This window comes from Syngnathus acus, chromosome 24 (genome assembly GCF_901709675.1).
Source record: "Syngnathus acus chromosome 24, fSynAcu1.2, whole genome shotgun sequence".
Taxonomy (NCBI): Eukaryota; Metazoa; Chordata; class Actinopteri; order Syngnathiformes; family Syngnathidae; genus Syngnathus; species Syngnathus acus.
Window position 1 is genome coordinate 7,496,898 of NC_051108.1, and position 18,884 is coordinate 7,515,781.

The 18,884-nt window shown below is 45.9% G+C and overlaps 1 protein-coding gene and 1 long non-coding RNA gene across 5 annotated transcripts in view; one reads left to right on the plus strand and one right to left on the minus strand.

Moving 5' to 3' along the window:
- The window catches only part of adgb (androglobin), a 20,955-nt gene continuing 2,071 nt past the window's right edge, over nt 1-18,884 (minus strand). For all 4 annotated transcript variants that reach the window (XM_037244087.1, XM_037244088.1, XM_037244089.1 and 1 more), the window contains 29 exons: nt 18,273-18,439; nt 16,455-16,541; nt 16,252-16,382; nt 15,610-15,686; nt 15,164-15,341; nt 14,834-14,927; nt 14,485-14,635; nt 12,032-12,077; nt 11,056-11,143; nt 10,924-10,987; nt 10,226-10,331; nt 9,759-9,897; nt 9,246-9,360; nt 8,932-9,099; nt 8,700-8,838; nt 8,472-8,606; nt 7,559-7,652; nt 6,939-7,070; nt 6,695-6,848; nt 6,420-6,607; nt 6,088-6,317; nt 5,584-5,741; nt 5,136-5,238; nt 3,731-3,873; nt 2,842-2,997; nt 2,309-2,399; nt 2,122-2,239; nt 966-1,149; nt 1-878 (listed from right to left, as the gene is read on the minus strand). In XM_037244087.1, the coding sequence (XP_037099982.1) occupies nt 744-878; nt 966-1,149; nt 2,122-2,239; nt 2,309-2,399; nt 2,842-2,997; nt 3,731-3,873; nt 5,136-5,238; nt 5,584-5,741; nt 6,088-6,317; nt 6,420-6,607; nt 6,695-6,848; nt 6,939-7,070; nt 7,559-7,652; nt 8,472-8,606; nt 8,700-8,838; nt 8,932-9,099; nt 9,246-9,360; nt 9,759-9,897; nt 10,226-10,331; nt 10,924-10,987; nt 11,056-11,143; nt 12,032-12,077; nt 14,485-14,635; nt 14,834-14,927; nt 15,164-15,341; nt 15,610-15,686; nt 16,252-16,382; nt 16,455-16,541; nt 18,273-18,439 (3,771 nt within the window). In that variant the 3' untranslated portion in view covers nt 1-743. The remainder of the gene's footprint in view (nt 879-965; nt 1,150-2,121; nt 2,240-2,308; nt 2,400-2,841; nt 2,998-3,730; nt 3,874-5,135; nt 5,239-5,583; nt 5,742-6,087; nt 6,318-6,419; nt 6,608-6,694; nt 6,849-6,938; nt 7,071-7,558; nt 7,653-8,471; nt 8,607-8,699; nt 8,839-8,931; nt 9,100-9,245; nt 9,361-9,758; nt 9,898-10,225; nt 10,332-10,923; nt 10,988-11,055; nt 11,144-12,031; nt 12,078-14,484; nt 14,636-14,833; nt 14,928-15,163; nt 15,342-15,609; nt 15,687-16,251; nt 16,383-16,454; nt 16,542-18,272; nt 18,440-18,884) is intronic.
- Nucleotides 5,417-18,884, plus strand: part of LOC119117674 — an 18,948-nt gene continuing 5,480 nt past the window's right edge. Inside the window, exons 1-3 of the long non-coding RNA XR_005096573.1 lie at nt 5,417-5,428; nt 7,506-7,513; nt 8,311-8,319. This is a non-coding gene — a long non-coding RNA (uncharacterized LOC119117674). The remainder of the gene's footprint in view (nt 5,429-7,505; nt 7,514-8,310; nt 8,320-18,884) is intronic.

Below are 18,884 nucleotides of genomic sequence, written 5' to 3' on the forward strand. Positions count from 1 at the left end.
ACAAGTTGTTTAACTTTAATAAATCAAACACTGATGGGACAATCCTGTACCTCTTTCTTTTCGACCAGAAATGTGTTGCGCTGGTCAGGGGGTACTTGGCTGAAAAAATATTTCAAAGGGGGTACATCACTGAAAAAAGTTTGAGAACCACTGATATATAGTATTGTGTCGTAAAGTAAACTACAATTCGGAAACATCTGGTTGACCTTCCTTTGTTTGACATACCAAAATTTTGCCGTAGTTTCAGTTGCTTCTTTAAAAGCATTTTCATTTGTACTTTATTTCAAAAATTATTTTTCTTATTGACTGTAACATAGACATGCATTTGAGTAAGCCAGTTCTGCTTAGCACTTTTTTTTTCCTTTTCTCTTTTGTGAAATCGTCGCTAAGAAAAATTCACAAATTATATTTGTTACATAATTTAATAATCTGGAATGAGCCCGCAAAAAGTGAACTGCCAAGTACAGTAAGTCCATTTTTAGTCCAGCTTGTTTTACATTTGTGCAAGAGACTGAAACAATTGCACATTGGTTGGAAGTGTCATTTTCACAGCCAGAAGGATTTTTGTCCCTGTTTCCACTGACAGTACAAAACTCTTTTTGTATTCTCAAAGTCATGCTGAGGTCCAGAAGTTGTATTATTTGGCACTTTGCGGCTGCCTCGCTTGAAAGAAAAAAAAAAATGGATTTAAAAAAAAAAAAAAGACTCGCATAAGGCCAAGTGAGATTTTGTTTCGCAGCCTGTTAGGCTTCATCCGCCGTGATTTTATCCTCTCTCCTGTTTATGCGATTATTAAGCCATTTGCGAGTGTCTGAGGATTTTTGATTCTGCTCCGTGTGTATGTCATGGAATTTCTGTTGTTCCTGCACCATCGCCGTCTGGAAACAGACAGTTTTGACGAGAGATGTTTTCATGGGGGCTCAATCGGCGGTCGTCGACGTGCACGAGAACGACGGCGAGGTGACCTGCTGGTCTTCATATTGCGTCAGGATGCTTTGCATGCGTTCCCTCCTGGTGGCGGCCGTGCGTTCGCGCTCCTCCACCAGCAGGTCGCGCTCCATCTGGTAAGCCTGGATGCGTTCTAAGCGCTCCCTCCGCTGGCTCTCCTCGAGTTCGGGGTCCAACAGGATCGGGGTATCGTTTTTCCTTCTGTTTTAATTACACACGAAACTTGTTAACATCTCGCAAGTTGACCGTTTACCAAAAAAATATGCACGTGTATGCCGTGTGAATGGAACTGTGGCGGCAGATGTAGAAAATGTGCAGGGCAAATTGCGGCCTGACAATCCGAGTTTTATCTCGCACGCCTGGTGGTAAATCCAAAAAACGACATTGGTGCGAGTCTTCCCGCTTTAAGGCTTCATTGTAATGCCGCTGTAAAACAGCAGAGTGTGTCGCCTCGTGTCTGTCCGTGTGCGATAAGCGGAGGGGAACGAGCAGAGCCAGAAATGGAGGCAGTTAGCAAAAAGTTTGGAGTTAAAGGGAAGAGGAAAAGTGGCCATCGGAGGTGCAAACGGAGATGGAGGGGAAACAACAAAGCGTTTGCCGTTTTCTGGAGTTAATGATGAGGGGAAGCCAGTAGCTGTGCCACTGAAGTAAGACTTAATGAGCATTGGCCAGTACAGCCTATTACAGCGGACTGTGTGTGTGTGTGTGTGTGTGTGTTGTGAGACGGTCTTTCAACCATTTTGCAGGCCACACTGTCGGGAGCCATTAACAGCTGCGCACGCGCACACACACACACACATACACACACACGAGGGGGGGTGACAGGAGAGGGCACATCTCACTGGCGCGATGAGCTCAACGGGGGTCCTAAAATAGCTTTTTGATTAAGAGACCCAAATACCGGCTCATTTGTCACGGCCGGTGGGATGGCCTGTGCGAGGTGGCGAATGGCAGAGCTGATGACATGAGAGACAAAAGCGCATGGCCGCTGGGATGGAGGCCCTTCGCTGACTTGGCACTTTAGATCCCGACGGGCGCGAAGAATTATACTGTATGTGTGCAAATATATTTTGGGGAATTTGTAACGGCTTGTATACAAAGTTTTCTCTGCAAGTGCGCACACTTGGGGCTGACAACAAGGCGCTCTAAAGATTCTTTAGCAGAGGGACCCACCTGATGAACGGTGTGCAGTCTAACGGAGGAACAACGATGCTTAAGAGTTCTTCAATTGGTATATTGGGAGCATCGGGCGGAGTAGGGCTGAAGCCGCCACCGCCGCGGCCGTCGTCATCTTGTGGGGAACAAATATTAGAAGGAGTGCAAGATGAAGCGCTTCAAGTGTGTGGACGACGCCACCGACCCGATTCGGTGGTGGCCGGCTCTGGAGCGGGATCATCACCATCTTGGGTGAAGTAGAATTGACTGAGCCACTTGAGACGTAGCTGCCACGCCTTGGACAACACAAACATCATGACAGACAATGAGAGAGTAACACGACATACAGACAAAAGTATTGGGACGCAAAATTGATTGGAAACATTCAGACTAGGGGTGAGTACTTGAAGTGGGGCAATACCGGTTTTATTTCAAGGTATCAGATACTCACGAAACCTGCCGATACCAGAGTCTTCCTCGCCAGTAGGTGGCACTATACCGTGGTGTCATGTGTCAGAAATATTTTTTTTCTCAATGTAGTTATAATTTTTTTTCCACAATTATCCAGTATCTCTCGGCAATTTATACTTCCAAATATTTCGCAACCGTGACCACAAGCCAACTGCCCTGTCAACAAAACCAAAAAACCAAAAACCAAGATGCACTGTAAGGGTGAACAAAAGTGGCGCGTCCCCATACTTTTGCCTCCCTTCCCGACACAGGCAGCCACTCTGTTACCTTGGCAGCCCGGCCCGGTTCAGCTGCCTCCCAGGCTCTTTTAATAGCCTTGATTTGCTCTATTCGCTCAACATCCTTCTTCACCACGATGCACTCAGCTTGGCTCTTGTCGACCGCCACATGTAGCGTGTAGTTGGCCTTGCTCAAGTCGAGACACTGCACAAAACAAAGAAAACACACCGGCGCAAACACATCTGAAGGTCACCGCGCTGCAAACACACGATGAGTCTGTCTCTTTCAATGAGAAACCCTGCCTGGATTTAGATTTTTTTTTTTTTCCATGATGCGGCGCTGGCTGAATATAATATGTCATTGTTCAGTTAATTTATTCGCAGATCATGACATGGGCAGCTTCCAATGACGCTGTGCCGCTAATGAAAGAAAACATTCAAATGGAAATGCGCTGCAGAGAGCCGGCACGCTGGAAAAAAAACAAAAAAATCTGCCTTTCAAATTTGATTGCGCTCATGATTAAGACGCATAGCAAACATTCTGTGTTTATCGCGAGGGACGTGTCCTAGCCACAACAGGTGAAAATCCACATCCACAAATAAAACCACGTTTATTTTGTAGTGTCTCTGTCTGAGACTAGCTTGATAGGTCCGTTAACATTATATTTGTCTCTCCTTAAAGTCACGCAGTTGAAGGTTTCAAAGTAAAATTTAGACAATTATGTGACATGCACACACTTGCGGCTGACAACGAGGCACTCTAAAGCCACCGCAACAGCCGTATAATATAAAAACTGAAATGGAGAAACACAGTTTAATGCCATATCTCCGTATTGATTTCAGCTTGAAGATAGAAAAAAAAAATCCCTGCAGTAGAATATTTGTACAAATTATTGTCTTTACGTTGCAATGTTGGCATCTGTGATAAACTGTATTACCATTTCTTCCCTGGAGACAGATGAGGAGCTGCTGTTCCTTTTGTCATCTTCGCCTTTCCGGTTGACTTTGGCTGCGTCAGTGCTCGTTTCATCGCTGCCCGATGTGGCGGAGACCGATTCCGTCAATTCCTCCGGAAAGAACACTGCATTTTGCAAACACAGAGATTCATTGTGGCATTCAATTTTCTCAGCTGATTTCTTTTTTACCCAAGACTACCACTAGGTGTCACTATTGCTCTGTAACATTCCATGTCTGTCAGGCGTCTTCAAAAGCGTTGACTGGTTTTATTCTATTTTATTTTAACTTTAGAATTCCGTGACTAGCTTTTCTTTAAACTTGTATCGCAGCTCAAGACATATTCAAATGTGAAAATATTTCATCCAAGTTTTATGGCTCGTATAGGCAGCAAGGCGGTTAGCTCATCTGCCTCATCACTCAACTTTGGGTGGTGTCAAAATATTGTAAAACCTTATTCCCCACCTAAAATGAAGAAAAAATCCTTGGGGACTGTGCCGCGTACGCACTTGTGTGCTAGATGGCACTGTTGCACTTCCCAACTAAAATGGACGCCGAGAGGAACAAAAGAAAAAAAAGACTCCCTCCCGACAACAATCCATCATTTAGCCCCACCACCAAGTTGCTCTCATTGAAGCCATTTGGAAATTCAGCACCGTGCTATTTTGCGATAATAAAACCCATATACGATAAAGGCTGTTATCATGCACAGGTGCACAAACCCCGTTAATGAAAACAAAATGGGGTTGTGTGCTGAGCAGCGAGAGTTTAAAAGCAGGATTTTACTGGGGCTTGCAGGCAGGCGCGCATTAAACAGGCACGCGCCACTATTTGGGGGATGTTCAAAGTGCGGCGTGGCGTGAGCTAACCATGTAGCATATAGAGGGAGCATGATCAAGGGCACAGCCTCGCCGTTGAGACGTGACTTAACTGGGTGAAATTAATTCACTTTCCTGCTGAGATATTTCCCAGGGCACAAGAAGAGCAAACTTATTTCCCATTGACCCACTTGCTCAAGCCTGGTGGTGAACTATAGGAGGCTCGTGCGGTCGCTGGACTACAAGATTCATATAGAGCTGGTAGCGAGTCATCAAGACAAGGATGATTGCTGTCACACACACGTTGTGCAAATTGCAAAGGATGCAAGTGCCTCTTGTGCGCCGACGCTCACCTGACCTGCTAAAATTAATTCACCACTCGAGAATTCTGAAGGTTTCGCTATTGTAAAAGGATAATTAAGTCCGCCGACGCGGGGGTGATTTAGAATTCATTTATTGTATTGCTCATACCGAATGGGCAATGCAGTGTCCCCGGTTCATACTAACCAGCCAGGTTCTGTTTATTTATATGATGCACATGAATAAATATGAAAACTTTTACTTTGGGTACCTTGGGTTTCTTTGAAACTGAGCAGATTAGCGAAGGCCAACTGGGACTCATCCAAATTCCAGCTGTGATACAGCACCTCTGCCCTCAGCAAATACCTGTAATCCTGCCATACATAAAAAAAAAAAAAAAAAATTAAACGGCTCAAACTCAATTTGCCAATACCGAGCATCAAAATGTCTCCTGTGGCCTTAATCACATAACGCCAGCTGTAATTGAACTTAAGGACAAATCAATATGCGTTTGCTCCCGCCTGTTGATGCTTCACGGGATTCGACATGATCCACCTCATTACCGTCCACACCATTGGTCATTCTTCATTAGCGCCTCTGCGTGATAGCTCGGTGGTGTTTAATTAAAAAAAAAACATCTCGGGCATTTAATAGTTAAAGTGCTGCTATGTCAGACAGTAGCAACAGAGCAACCGGCGAATCCACGCAGTCGGCGTTACCGGCGGCTTAATGGGCGGCGGCAAGTGGTCATCTTCGCAGTCCGATTTCCCCGACGTACTGCTCTCCTTGTCTTCGTCCTGGCTGTCGTCTAACGCCTTGATCTCTTCCTCCTGGGCCGGGGCCGTGTGCTGGTTCTCCTCTACCGCGCCATTGGGAGCTGTAACGAGCAGAGCAAAGGCCTGAGTCGGAGGAAAATAAAAAGACAAACGTCGAGCCCTGTTATTGCAGCGGGAAGTGGAAAGCAAATTAAAGAGAGGAAAAAGTTTCTCCTTGACGGAGTGTGGTTCATTCTAAGGACAATACAATGGAACCTTAAAAAAAGGGGAACTAAATCTGATCCAGTTGACTTCCAAGTCATTGTATAAGACATGGTTTAAAAATCATATTTAAAATTCATAATCGTTAAAATAATCATTAACTGAACCCCTTCATACAAGTATAAAAACATCGACTGTTGAAAAAAATAAATTAATTTGAACACTGATTCCCATATGGTCCCAAACCTGAAGGCTCCTCCTCCTCCTCTTCTTCCTCCTCCTCCTCCTCTTCCTCCTCCTCCTCCCTCTCTTCGTTGGGCAGGAAGTTGGCGACGGGAATGACGACGTGGCCTTGGCCGATGGCGCTGGCCACGACCGTCTCTTGCTCTATGATTGACAGACGTATCTTGACGTAACGGCTGGATGCCTGAAAGTGAACGGTGCCGACGAGAGGCACGGTCACCTTCACCGTATAACTGCAAGAAAAAAAAAAAAAAAAAAAACACAATTGGCGTCAGCCGTTATTTTTACCATGTTAGATTTACAAGAGGAATACTGTGAGTGTTTGTTGGTCTTACCCACATATAATATTATAAATGTTGGGAATGTAATAATCCTGGAATTCCTGCACAGCAAACGTTTCGAGCGGAGGCGCACGAGACAATTTCGGGAGAGGCTCTCGGGTGGTAATGAAGCGCATCGTCCACTTGGCGTTGGCGGGTGGCAAGTCGGACGTGAGAACCTCGGCGACAAACGTGTAACCCAGCTGCAGAAAAAAGAAATTCAATGTGTTATATGACATGAGCTTGTCGGATCACAATTTCACAATTAACCTAAAACACGCCGCTCAAACCTCATTGGGTTGATAAAGAAGGGGCGGGACTTTTGTGAGGAGCTTGCTTAGATCTTCTCCGGTGTCGTTATTGATGATGTGCAGCCGAGAATACGGGACCGGACTGTCGACCTTTGTCAACAGCAGCGTCTCCTTCGTGAAAAAGAACACCTCTCTTCACACGCATACGACACAGAGAAAGAAGCCAGACAAATTTACAAGGGAGATAGAAAAAGAAAAGTCACGATGACAAAAGATGTCCGACCTAAAGACCAAGATCCAGGAGTTGGCTTTGTCCAGGAGGTTTACAGAGTAGTCCGTGAAGACTACTTTAGTCCATTCATCCAGCTGACACGGGTAGATTGGGCTTTTCCTGTCAAACAGCTCAAACATGTACCTGAGCAGCGGAACAAATTATTATTGCCCGTGTCATTGACAGCTTGACTCAAAAAAGCTTTAATACCAATTCTATTTTTTTCCCGAGGGAGGGGGGGGGGGGCACAATGTCCACAGGATGAAGCAGGCCTTTAACGCTAGTGCAAAAAACGTACTTCCCCAGGCGGTGGGTCATACGGCAGACGCCGCGAGCTGCGTTGGAACCACGTATGGATAAACAGCAGATGGTACCGCTGGGATAAAAGATGGAACACAATGTGGAAAAAAATAATGCTCCCTGCCTGGCCGCCGCAACCGGGAGAGGGAGCCAATTTCGGGCGTGAGGCAGAGCGCGGGGAGCTCAAAGGGATGAAAGGATATCAAATATAGAGCGCGTATTCTACAGAGCGGCGCTGTAGCATTCTAATCGTCTCGCTGCTGGTTTGAAGGCATAAAGTCTAAGACGTGAACGGCTGGGAAAAAAAAAAGACAAGAATAACCTTCATTTACCGGAGGAGGGAGGTGGCGTGTTTGTCAACGTCGCATTCCACCTTTACCCACATGTCGGAAAGCGCAGCAGACGCGCAGATGCTCTCCTTGGTGCCTGCACGACAGGAGGAGCACGATTAAAGATGAAAGACAATGCACGTTGCCAATACATGAAACATTTATTGGGGTTGACCTACTTTCGAGCAGAAAGCCTATTTTGCCTCGACGGGCAGGGGTGGGGGGAACGTTCTTACTGTATTTCCACGTAACACCATCGCAATGGCTTCAACTTGTCTTGCACGTGCACAGGTGTCACATTGTTTTGTCTCACGATTTAGCAAGCCAGCTACTTTTTTCTAACGGCCTCCCCCTCTCCGAAAGTGATACATTGGGGTCGAGGCGAGCCACAGAGAGATGAAGACCTATCATATTTATCACCCGAGGGAGGCTAGCGAGTCAGGGATAAAAAAAGAAGCATGAACATCAACCAAGAAAGAGTTGTTCTGCTGCAGAAGAGGCTGACTGCTTCCCTTAATTAATCAGTTTTCAATTTTAGTGGCAACCATGTTTAGAGGACCCTATATGGGAACACGAAAGTATAGCCTAGCCTTCAGCCCGCGCAGAACCACTGCTAGCATGCGCGGCGTCGTGTGTATGTATTAGCATGGTAGTGAGCCGCGCTCTGTCAGAAGGTATTAGAAAGAGTGGCAGTGTCATCCTCCGCTCAGAGGCTCGATACGTGCCACCGGCCTGGATCAAATTGTGACCAGAAGAAGCAGACGGTGCCTAGCGCGTGCTTTTATGCGTTTGGACAGCGCGTCGGACTCTCCCCTCATAAAGACAGATGTGCTGCTGCCTCTTTACATTCCCAACGATAAACTAGCTACTCTCCTTCTTCAAGCATAATATTTGACCTTTCAATCGAAGCGTGTACCTGCTTTGGAGGATCTGTAGACCTCTCGCGCCAAAAGTCCCCTGAACGCAGCTTGCAGCACAATGGCTGCTTTGACCTCTTCCTCTGTTGGCTGCCTGTCAATCCACGTTTCCGGAGGCTTTGATTCTTGACACGCTTTTGGGGAAGAGCAACAAAAACTATTATGTTTCATTTGGTAATATTGGTAATAATGTATGCAACAATGTCCACACAGAAATTACTCGTTACATGCAGGGGAGTGCGGCCTACGCGTCCTAGCCAACAGTAAAGGGTCGGCAGTGAGGGCCAAAACAGCAAAGCGCTCCTGCGGGGTCATTTCCCTGCCCAGGGCATCACACAGCATATGATAGACAGCCAGGCTGAAAACCTGAGGGTCCCACCGCACACACACGAGAGGAGGCGATTTATTTTAGCAGCAATGTAGAAATTTAAATTAAAAAACAAACAAACACATTTTCACCTTTTGGACGTGCCAGTTTTCCAGCGGGGTTTGTTTGGGACTGCAAGCTTCCTCCAGGCTGTGTCTGATTTCAGGATTTTGCCCATGCTGGTGGTCATGAAAGGAAGCCACCACTCTGGTCAGGGCACACATGATGGCCTTAGCTCTCTCGTTAAAACGGACACTTTCCTATGGAAAGAAGAAAAAATGGTTTTATACATATTTAGTTACGTAGCACATATTATGGAAATGTTTTGATTGCTTGTATATAGCTATTAAAAAAATATTCCAAAAATATGCTCGAGTGGTGATGAAAGTGAGCTTGCGTGATTCACCTTGGTGCAGAGCCACATAATGTCATCCTCCTCCCCAAAGGAGAAAGGTGTTTTGCTAAACAGATGCACATTGTAGCCCAGCTCTGCGTACGTGTGAAAGGACAAAACATGGCGCCTGAAGGTGAGAGAGCAAACATGCAATGGTGATTTTTTTCCCCCAATTTTTTTTTACCCCCTTGCATGGAACGTGTTCCACTTTGGAGGTTACAAAGTGATTTGAAACATGTTTATAGTGACACGGAGATTGTCCCAGTCGAAGAAGCGGCAGTCTGGTGCGTTCTCTTAAGCGCCGAGCAGAGTTCACGGTCTGGTCAGACCTGAGGAAAAGTGGAACTCCATTTCCACGACTCCATTAGCTTTACATAATTCAGCCATCGCCTACTAACGCGACAGACGAGCACCGGCAGGCGCCGTATAGAATAGACGGCATCCGAAATTGAGATGAAGCCGGATGAAGGGAAAGACGATTTGCGAAAATGGAGACAAGTCCTGAATTTTTAACACAGTCCCTACCCCTCGGGCAAGTTAAGCACGGTGGATTTTGTGCAGTTGGTCTCGATGGTGACGATGGGCTGCTGACACTGTCTGCTCTTCCAGTGGAACGGGGCGGCCTGGAGAAGGGCGGGGCAGGGAGTTGATGAATCGTCATTGGCTGAGAGGGGCAAAAAGGGCGGAGTCAGCGCAGATGTATGGGATAACATTCACATTATTACACTTGCTATGCATATACCACAGTGGTGCCTTGAGATTGCTAATTTATTCTGCGCTCATCTTTTGACATTGAACAAAAAATTTAATGTCTAAACTCTTCTCTGCTCATCAGTATGGTGCTAATAACTCTTTCAATCCATGGAATGCATTTCAAAAAACCCGAGGCAGCTTTCTCATATCTCAAGGCACCACTGTGAATCCAACTGAAGATCACGTGACCTTCGCAATATATATTTGGATGTGGGTTACATGCACACGTGACTTCTTACCGCTGTCTATTTCTCCCCAGCGAAGCAGGCCAGAAAAACTGATGAGGAACTCGGAGGGATGCAGACTGTCCACGCACAAGTAGTAAGTCCCTCGCGCATATGAACACTGAGAGACACACACACACACACACACAGACACACACACATAAGCGCACACGGGGGCAACTTATCAGCAAGATGGCAGACAAGAAGGAAAAAAGAAGCACTGGAAGCCACAGGGAGGGGATGATGGATCAACTGATAGAGGCTCGGCTGAATGGAAGAGAGGCTAGCAGAGTGGAGTAAGTCAGGCGAGATAGACAAGACAAAGCAAAAAATAAATAAGAAATACCAGGAGAAGAGAGGAGCAGCAACAACGGTGATAAAGGAGACGACAAGGGAGGCGGGAGCGGGAGACGCGGACGTGTTTGGAATGACAAGCAGAATCGTCCCTATCCGAGCTGATATGCAAACGCTCGTCCACAGCCAAACATCTTGAGAGTGTACAAATAACTAAGGCAATCAAGGACAAGCTTCAATATTAGCTTTCATTGCGTGGCCCGAGGGTTCTAAAAGTTTACACTGCCAATTTGCCATGAAATGTTTTCAGCAAAATCCTCCATCCTCGTCCCACAAATAAAAACATAGACAACCAATTATCCACAAGCGTGAATAAATGGTTGGATGGATCATCATCCGCCACTCAAAAAGGTTTGTACCTTAAGAAGAGACTTCTGGGCATGGTGTGGGTACATTTCGGGGTTGTGGAACACCAACAAGCGACTAGAAGGGGGAAAAAAAAATATTTCTCAAAAATCCCATTAAAAGGTTTTAGAATGAATGTGTGTTACCAGAAACATTTTGGAAAATCCTCCGATTCCACCCAGGCCTCTGGTAGGATGGGTTTGACGACAGGCTGTTTTACTACACTTGGCGGTTCTGAAAAGTGATTAAATCCAATTTTATTTACATAGCATTCATTTCTTATTGGCAAGAAAAATGTTTATGCCTCAGCTTCTTTTCCAAGATGACACCTAGTTAGTAGAGAAACAATTTGCAACAATTTACAGCATCCTTGCACAGGAACAGGATTTTAATGTCACATTGCCTGTGAAAACTCAGACAGCACAACGCTTTCCGCCTAGTCAGTTATCATCAAACCGCTATCTTAAATGGACTGAGCGGAATTGGCCCGACTCCCACGTAATGGCGTCCTTACTCCCACTCGCCCACTTAAGATTTTACTCAAGGCATCTGGAGTTCGAGTCCTTCAGACATAGGCACACACCCGATCCAGTGAGCGCCGCGCACATACAACACACGGGCAACGCAGTAGCTGACGCTTGAGGAACGGTCGCCCGTTCAGGTGTTACTAAGCAACTGAACGAGGGCAGAGGGAAAAACTGCCCGGCTGTCTAAAGGCGCCGTCTTCTTGTAAGCGTCTCGGCCGACTGAAGGAGGCGTGCAGCGGAAAGTGGGTGAGTTGAAAACTTTAAGTTAGCTTCCCAAGAGATGACGCAGAGCCTGGAAACTCTCTGTACCTTTTTTTTTTTTTTTAATTAAAACAACATTTACCTGGAAACTTTATTTACTGTAGGAAATGTAGAGAGCTGTTTGTGCATTAATTTGCCTGAAATTAAAGTGTGATCACTACTGCCACCTACTGTTGCAGATGTGCAATTAGACTAAAATTATTGCTCAAGTAATAAATTAGTTATGATGGCCAGAGTTGAACCTTGAAAATAATTCATAAGGTGGAATTTGTTGCGGAATGTTTTGACATTGTGTTAATCACTCTCTTTTAAATTGCAAAGTGGCAGCGTTTACCAATGGACACGGCATCGTCGTCCTTCTTCTTGTCCTCGGTGGGAACCTGAAGGGACACATAGAGAGAGAGAAAGAGAAAAGGAGTGAGTAGTTGAGTTGTAAAAAAAAGCATGGAGGAGCGCAGCCCGGAGACGCGCCGTGCCGCAGACATCTCTGGTGACTCAGTGACAGCTGTGGCGGTGCGCCGTCCCCGATGATCACCGCGGGACAGCAGACAGGCTTTAATGTGACAAGGGCTGCTCCTCCCTTGCTGCTGCGCCACAACACCACCAGGGGAATAGCGCTGCTAATTTACTCTGACTGTCACTAACAGATGAAGAGTTATTATGTTGTTGTTTAGCATGTTAATTACATCCGGCTTGGGGGGGGGGGGGGGGGGGGGGTTACTCAACTGCTCCGATTTCATGTTCATTTGCCCGACAAATGATTCAATTTTCCTAATGAGTCATTAGCAAATTCCATCATATTGTGTCTCAGCGGGCAGGCGGTGTCACGTCACAATAAAAAGAATTTTGACAAGAAAGTGACAATTTTTTTTGTCTAATGCCACTCACAGTTTGTTCACTGTAAAAGTAAACATAAAACAAAGACGATTACAAGTAGTATATTTAAAACGACCAAACAATGTTGCCTTGAGAATTGGCAAGCTTGGGAAACACCATTAACAAGAACGTTTAACTAATGGCTATTTAAATACAAATGGTGGAGCAACTCATGTAGATGTCATAATTCTCAAATGCATAATTTTATATGAAAAAAAAATTCTAAAAAAAAAAATCTCTATGAAAAATAACACAGTTATTTACAGCGGAAGTAGAACTAGTTTGATTACTGCCTCCTGGTGGCCAAGACAGGCACTCATGAGGTATAAACAAATTCATTTCATTCTATTTAGTCATTGAGGAAAGCAATAATGTGTCCAAAAAAAAAAACGTTGTACCATAAGAGGAGGAGCTCTTGACGAAACGTCCTTGGCAACAAAAAGCGGAAAGCTTCCTGGGCAAGACTCTGATGACTCACATGTGAGTCACCGCTTATTTGCCTAATTTGCCTAAGTGTGTGTGTATGTGTGTGGACAGAAAACGAGCCTTGTGATTAGGAGGCACACTCCCGAACTTCGATGCAAAAGTCAGCAAGTATGAAATGAAAGTAGAATGTTGGTCAATACAGACCGCTGGTCTTACGTGACAGATCTCACATGAAAGACTCCTGAGGGTTTTTTTTTTTTTTAATCTGCTGCCTTCTGATTAGAAAGCTATTTTTTGTGACCAAATCACCGTCCTGGACCAAAAACTGGGAGAGAGACTATTTCTATAATCCCAGACTTCCTGGTGCTTTATTTGACAAAGCCAGCAGAGTTAAGTCTCTTCTCCCCGAGTGACTTTCTTGATAAGTTATAGTTCTCTCCACTGATGTTTTCCGATTCTTGAATGAAATAGTAAAGCAAAGTAAAAACGTTATCTATTTGGATTGGACCTCCAAGTAAACGAAATAGCGCGGAAAACCTTCGGTGATTAACCGCATTCCGAGAATAGCCGAGGTTAAGGCGGCGTGCTTGCTTGCATAAGGGGCCTAATTCTTGAAAGCACATTAAACATGGACCGTAAGAACCATTGGGTGGTGTTCGGGGGGGGTATTAGCAATGTCATGTGACACCATCATCTTTTTCTGTTTTTAATCCCGACAAGGGAGGGTGGGTCCACAGCACAGATGTTGAATCTTTGGCGAGAGTTAACAGAAGCAGGAGGGTGGGGGGTCTAAGAGGCAAAAAACACCTTCTCACATCAGCGACAACGGATGCATGATCCGCCACGTGTGCACACACACTGAACGACAGCTTGTGCCCATGCTGCCCTGGTGTAACCTCGCTATAACTGGTCCCAGTTACACAAGAGGGCGATCCATCTCGACTATTCCTCAGTAGGCTGAGAGTGATGGGTAATAATAAGCCCCCCTCCTTCCCAGGAGAGATAGACACTGATGGCTCACCCTCTAATTGCACTGCTTTTCCTTTGTTTTCCCCCTCTCCATCTGCACGATACGTAATTCTACATCTCGATTTCCTGCTCGGCGGCTTCTATTTTTCATTCACTTTGCTTTTCATTAGCCGTAGCGCTGCCTTTGTGATTCCCGCGCTCTCTTTATTGTGGTGTTACCGCCCGCCTCGGTCTCCCGTCTATTGCTGGCTCCGTCTTTGGTGCAGATATGCCCCTCGGTCACTAGTGGCCTGGCTGGGGGGGGACGACAGAAGTGACTTTGAGACCGGGTGATGGCTGTCTTGTTGGCACTGACACAGAACGCCTACATGATGAGCTGTGCGTGGAAGCGAGGGCAAGAACTGACTTGTGAGGCCTCAAAATGATACAATTTAAAAAATTGCTATAGTCGAAACTGCCGATACCCCGCCATTGAATTCAAGGCATAAAAAAAATAAATGCCGCAATCACAAGTACCTCCACCTCCTCGACGAGGATTTCACTGTTAACCTCATTTTCGGGCGCGTCGGGGTTGACGGGCTCACGGCCTTCGTTCTCCGCTCCCTCGGGGATGGACTCCAGAGGGGGCGTGTAGGGCTCCTTCTTTGGGACGCTCCATTTGTTGGCCCTGACGTAACAATCGCGTATCATGAGAATGTACATCATGCGGCAAGCGCATCATACGCCGAGACGTTTGCGGCAATGGACTGTGTCGTCTACTGATGAGTCACGCGTCACATCTTTGTCTACAACGCTGGTGAAATGTATAAGATGGCAGATATGATTCATCCTTTGAAAATATGTCAGAGCACACACATGCACGCACCATTCAGCGGAGGGGCTCGGAGGGCTCTTGACACGCTGCTCAATGAAGGGGCTGGCGATGCCGATGAACTCTTCAGGTTTGGACAAAGGAATGACTGTGATAAGGGGGGAACACAAAACAGACAGAACGCCCACTCTTTATCTCGTTTCAGACAAGCGAGCCACTAATCTCACTCGTGAAATATTGTGGCTATCTTCCAACGCCGTATAACCTCTCATGCACAGCTCCTCCTGATTTAGAATTTGCTTTGCTCTCCGCTCGTATTTATCCGTGACCTACGCCCCCCTCACAGAATTTCACAAAATGCTATTCTCGTTCCCTTCCGCTTACTTTTCGGCTCATCTGTGATAATGGGCTTCTCGGGTTTCTTGCGGACCAGTTTCCACCGCGGCTCAGGCGGAGGCTGGTGCGGTAAGTCCAACGGGCACGTTCGGGTTTGGGTCAACAGGACCACGTGGCTGTGGCGCAAACACAGGTTGTAGCGACGGAGAGCCTCCGAGGAATCGGCCTGCGAGTTGGAATTTTACAACAGTCAGCTTTACAGGGAAAAAATATATATATATGAAAATTAAAATACATTTTACAACAATCAGCTTTACAGGGGAAAGAAAGAATATGAAAAATCAAAATCAAATAAATAATAATAAATAATAATGAACTAAATAAAAATACAATGAATGTTGAATGTTAAGTTGAATTTTTATGTTTAATTTTTATTAAGTGTCATTTCAAGCAGGTCACACTCATTCACAGCAACTAACCCGCACAATACGCACCATTTTTGTGTACACAAAAGGATCATCGTGTAGCTGATTAGGATAGAAGCTGGCGCACACCACCGATTTGGGCTGGTCTGAGAAACATCAACGATAATAAATTCAGAGTGTCATTTAAAAAAAAAAAAATTGCATTTCTTAAATCAAGTTAATCTTGCTCGGCCACTCGATTCGAACCGTGTCGAGGTTATCTACAATCGGACCATCCCAAAGTGTATTCCGAGATAAGAACTCGCTCGGGGACATAGGTTGTCCATTTAACAGGATCATATAGAGAGCCATGATGGGAGTGCTTCTGTGTTGCAATTTATAGAAATTTAATATGGATTGGATATTCAGTACTACGAAAGGAGCAGCTGCCCTTTTACAATAAAACAGGTAGCTAGGATGAAATTATACAAGCCATATAATATAATAAAATTATATTGAGACAATTATCTTGTTATCTTGACGTCGCCATTATGCGACGAGCTCTTTGCCCGACCGCTGCTCCCTCTGCTGCTTTATTTATAGTTCGCCGCGTGAGGACGAGCCCACCCCTCGCGCTCCATAATACATGAGTTGAGGAAAACAGAAAGACGTCTCATCAGCAAAGCCACGCCAAAAGGTGGCATATGTCGAATTCTACGTTTGTGAGCTGACCTTTGTCTACGTCGTGATGGCTCCTGTGTTCTGTGTCCTGGTGATTCTTCTGATGCGCTTTCAAGCATTTGTGCACAAATGCCGGGATGTTGCCTTGCAAGAAATCCCACGTTTTTCTTCGGCACACATAGCTGGGAGGAGGGTGGAGAATCATATTTATTGCAAATTCGTAAGATTAACGTTGAAACGTGAGACTTACTTACTTTATTGGACTGATTTCCGGGATCCAGCCGGTAAGGTGGTGGATGAAGTTGAACTCGCCTATCTCGTCAGAGAGCTGTGACATTTTACTGAGAGGGGAAAAACAAGTATGCATTCAAAAATATGATAAGATTACAATTCAAATAAATTATAACGCTTGCCATCTATGAACATTTTGAGAACATTCAAGCACTCAATTTATGACGGTGTTTCCGTGGAAACAGATGGCCCCGATAAACTCTAATTGGCCCTCGTGGGAATTGTTGTGTCTCAGGGATGAGAACGGCAAATGGAAAAAAAAACACTGAAAAGTAGCCGGGGTCTGGGGGCCGCACGCCCAACTCGCCCCCCCCCACTTGCCGCAGGGGGCCAGAGGTCGCAGGCCCCCCCTTAATGGGGGCTGCAGTGGGCCAGGGGCCACAGGCCCCCATTGGGGGCTGCAGGGGTCACAGGCCCCTATTGGGGGCCACAGGGCCCACAGGGGCCGCAGGGGGCCAGTGGCAACACCCTGGAGGGGCTCAGGGGGATAAGCTCCCTGGAAACTCCTGGATTTTGGCAGTATAGCAACCCCAAAACCATTCATTTCATCACTCAATTTCAACAGTTTTGTTAAAAAAATATTCCTGCTTGGTGGGCTACCAAGGTGAATATAATACAGTCAAGCCTTGGTTTTCGACCACAATCCGTTCCAGAAGGCGGTTCGAAAAGCGAATCGGTCGAATTCCAAATCTATTTTTCCCATTACAAATAATGGAATTTTTTTTAAATTACATTTTTTCCGTTCCAAGACTTTTTTAAGCATTTTTTTCATTTGCGCATTTTTGTCCGATCGCGCAACTGCAGCGCACCGCCGAACGCGCAACCGTAGCGCGTCGCCGACCGCGCAACTGCACCGCGCTGGGGAAATTTAGAAAATATTTTTAAACTCCTGATGTACTTTCCAAAATTCAAGTGGACCTTTTGTCCGATCGCGCAACTGCAGCGCACCGCCGAACGCGCAAACGTAGCTGATCGTATTATTGTGACAGAGCCGTCGCTGAAATTTAGAAAATATTTTTAAAGTCCTGATGTACTTTCCAAAATTTAAGTGGACCTCAGTGCGCAGGGAGCTTAATTTGGTCCGATCGCGCAACCGCAGCGCGCCGCGCGCTCACTGTCGCATTGCTTTAAGAGCGTATTTGTGTTCCGAGTTATAAGATGACGCTGCTCTCGAAGCAGTTCCTGATCCCGTTCGACTTGTCTATTTCCCTGGCACGATCCTCATCTTTTTTCTCTAAATCTTTCGCCATGCTGGCTAAAACTTTTGCTAATTAGGCAAATGAGTAGGCAAATGATGTGACGAAAGTAGCGCCAAAATGCTGCAGAAAATAAGGCGGCTGTTGTCGCAACACTGCTGCCAGCCGACCCCCCCCCATATAAAAACAATTTTCTCAACGGATCTACACGATTCACGAAAATGATACTCCCGACGGAAAAAAACACGGAAATCCGCGGATCCGCGGAAGATTCTCATCCCTGGTGTCTGGTCCGCAGTCGTGGCACTGAAGGAAACGAATCCACTACAGAAGTTCATCAACTCAGCGTCAAAATACAACTTGGCCCAGGACACAAAAAATAAACTACACCACTATGATTTATGAATGCTTCAACGAGGGAGGGAGTTCTTTGTTTCCTGTCTGAGATTAAAGATTAATTCGTCGGTCAACCTTCAGTAGACAGCGGGACACGCCATCGTGCTCCATCACTGACATGCCACCAACTTGGACTCAAGGTTGAGTCAGCAAAATATACTCGAGATTTAAAAACTCAACGACACTCACTTTCTGTTGACATCTCGACTGAGCGGCCTCGTGTTATTAACTTTGACGAGCGCCTTGGCCAGCAGCATGGGCCACAGCTCCGCCCGACAGCCGGACGCTGGCAGAAGCAGATTGTGGTCTTTGTCGAAGGGCATGAAATCATCCACCGTTATCTTCCGCCAGCGACCCTGAACGCACAGAGCAACAAACAAAATAGTGAACCACAAGTGCCGATGAAAACTCTCCAGCGTCCAGGTTGCGTTTATCGAGGGCAACTGGATTCGGAGTCGGGTCTACTTGACTTCCAAATGACTTCTCCTTACTCCAGTGGCTTTTGAGCCAAAGCTCACCTGATGAGAGTAGAATTGTGAAGTGTAAAAAAAAAAAAATAAAAAAAAAACAATGATCGTGTGGATTAAAAAAAAAAAAAAAAAAAAGACCATTGAAGAAGGAGATGCTCGAGGCAAGGAAACGAGCGGTTGACGAGCGAACAATCAAGCCGAGGAGGCACTGGGAGCTCGATGCCGTCGCAATAACCATCTGGTGGCGTGCTGCGGTTGACACGGCGACCGCTGTTTCGTGGCTTTTCTTGTCAATGGAGTTGATGTATCACCACGCTTCTATTGTGAATGT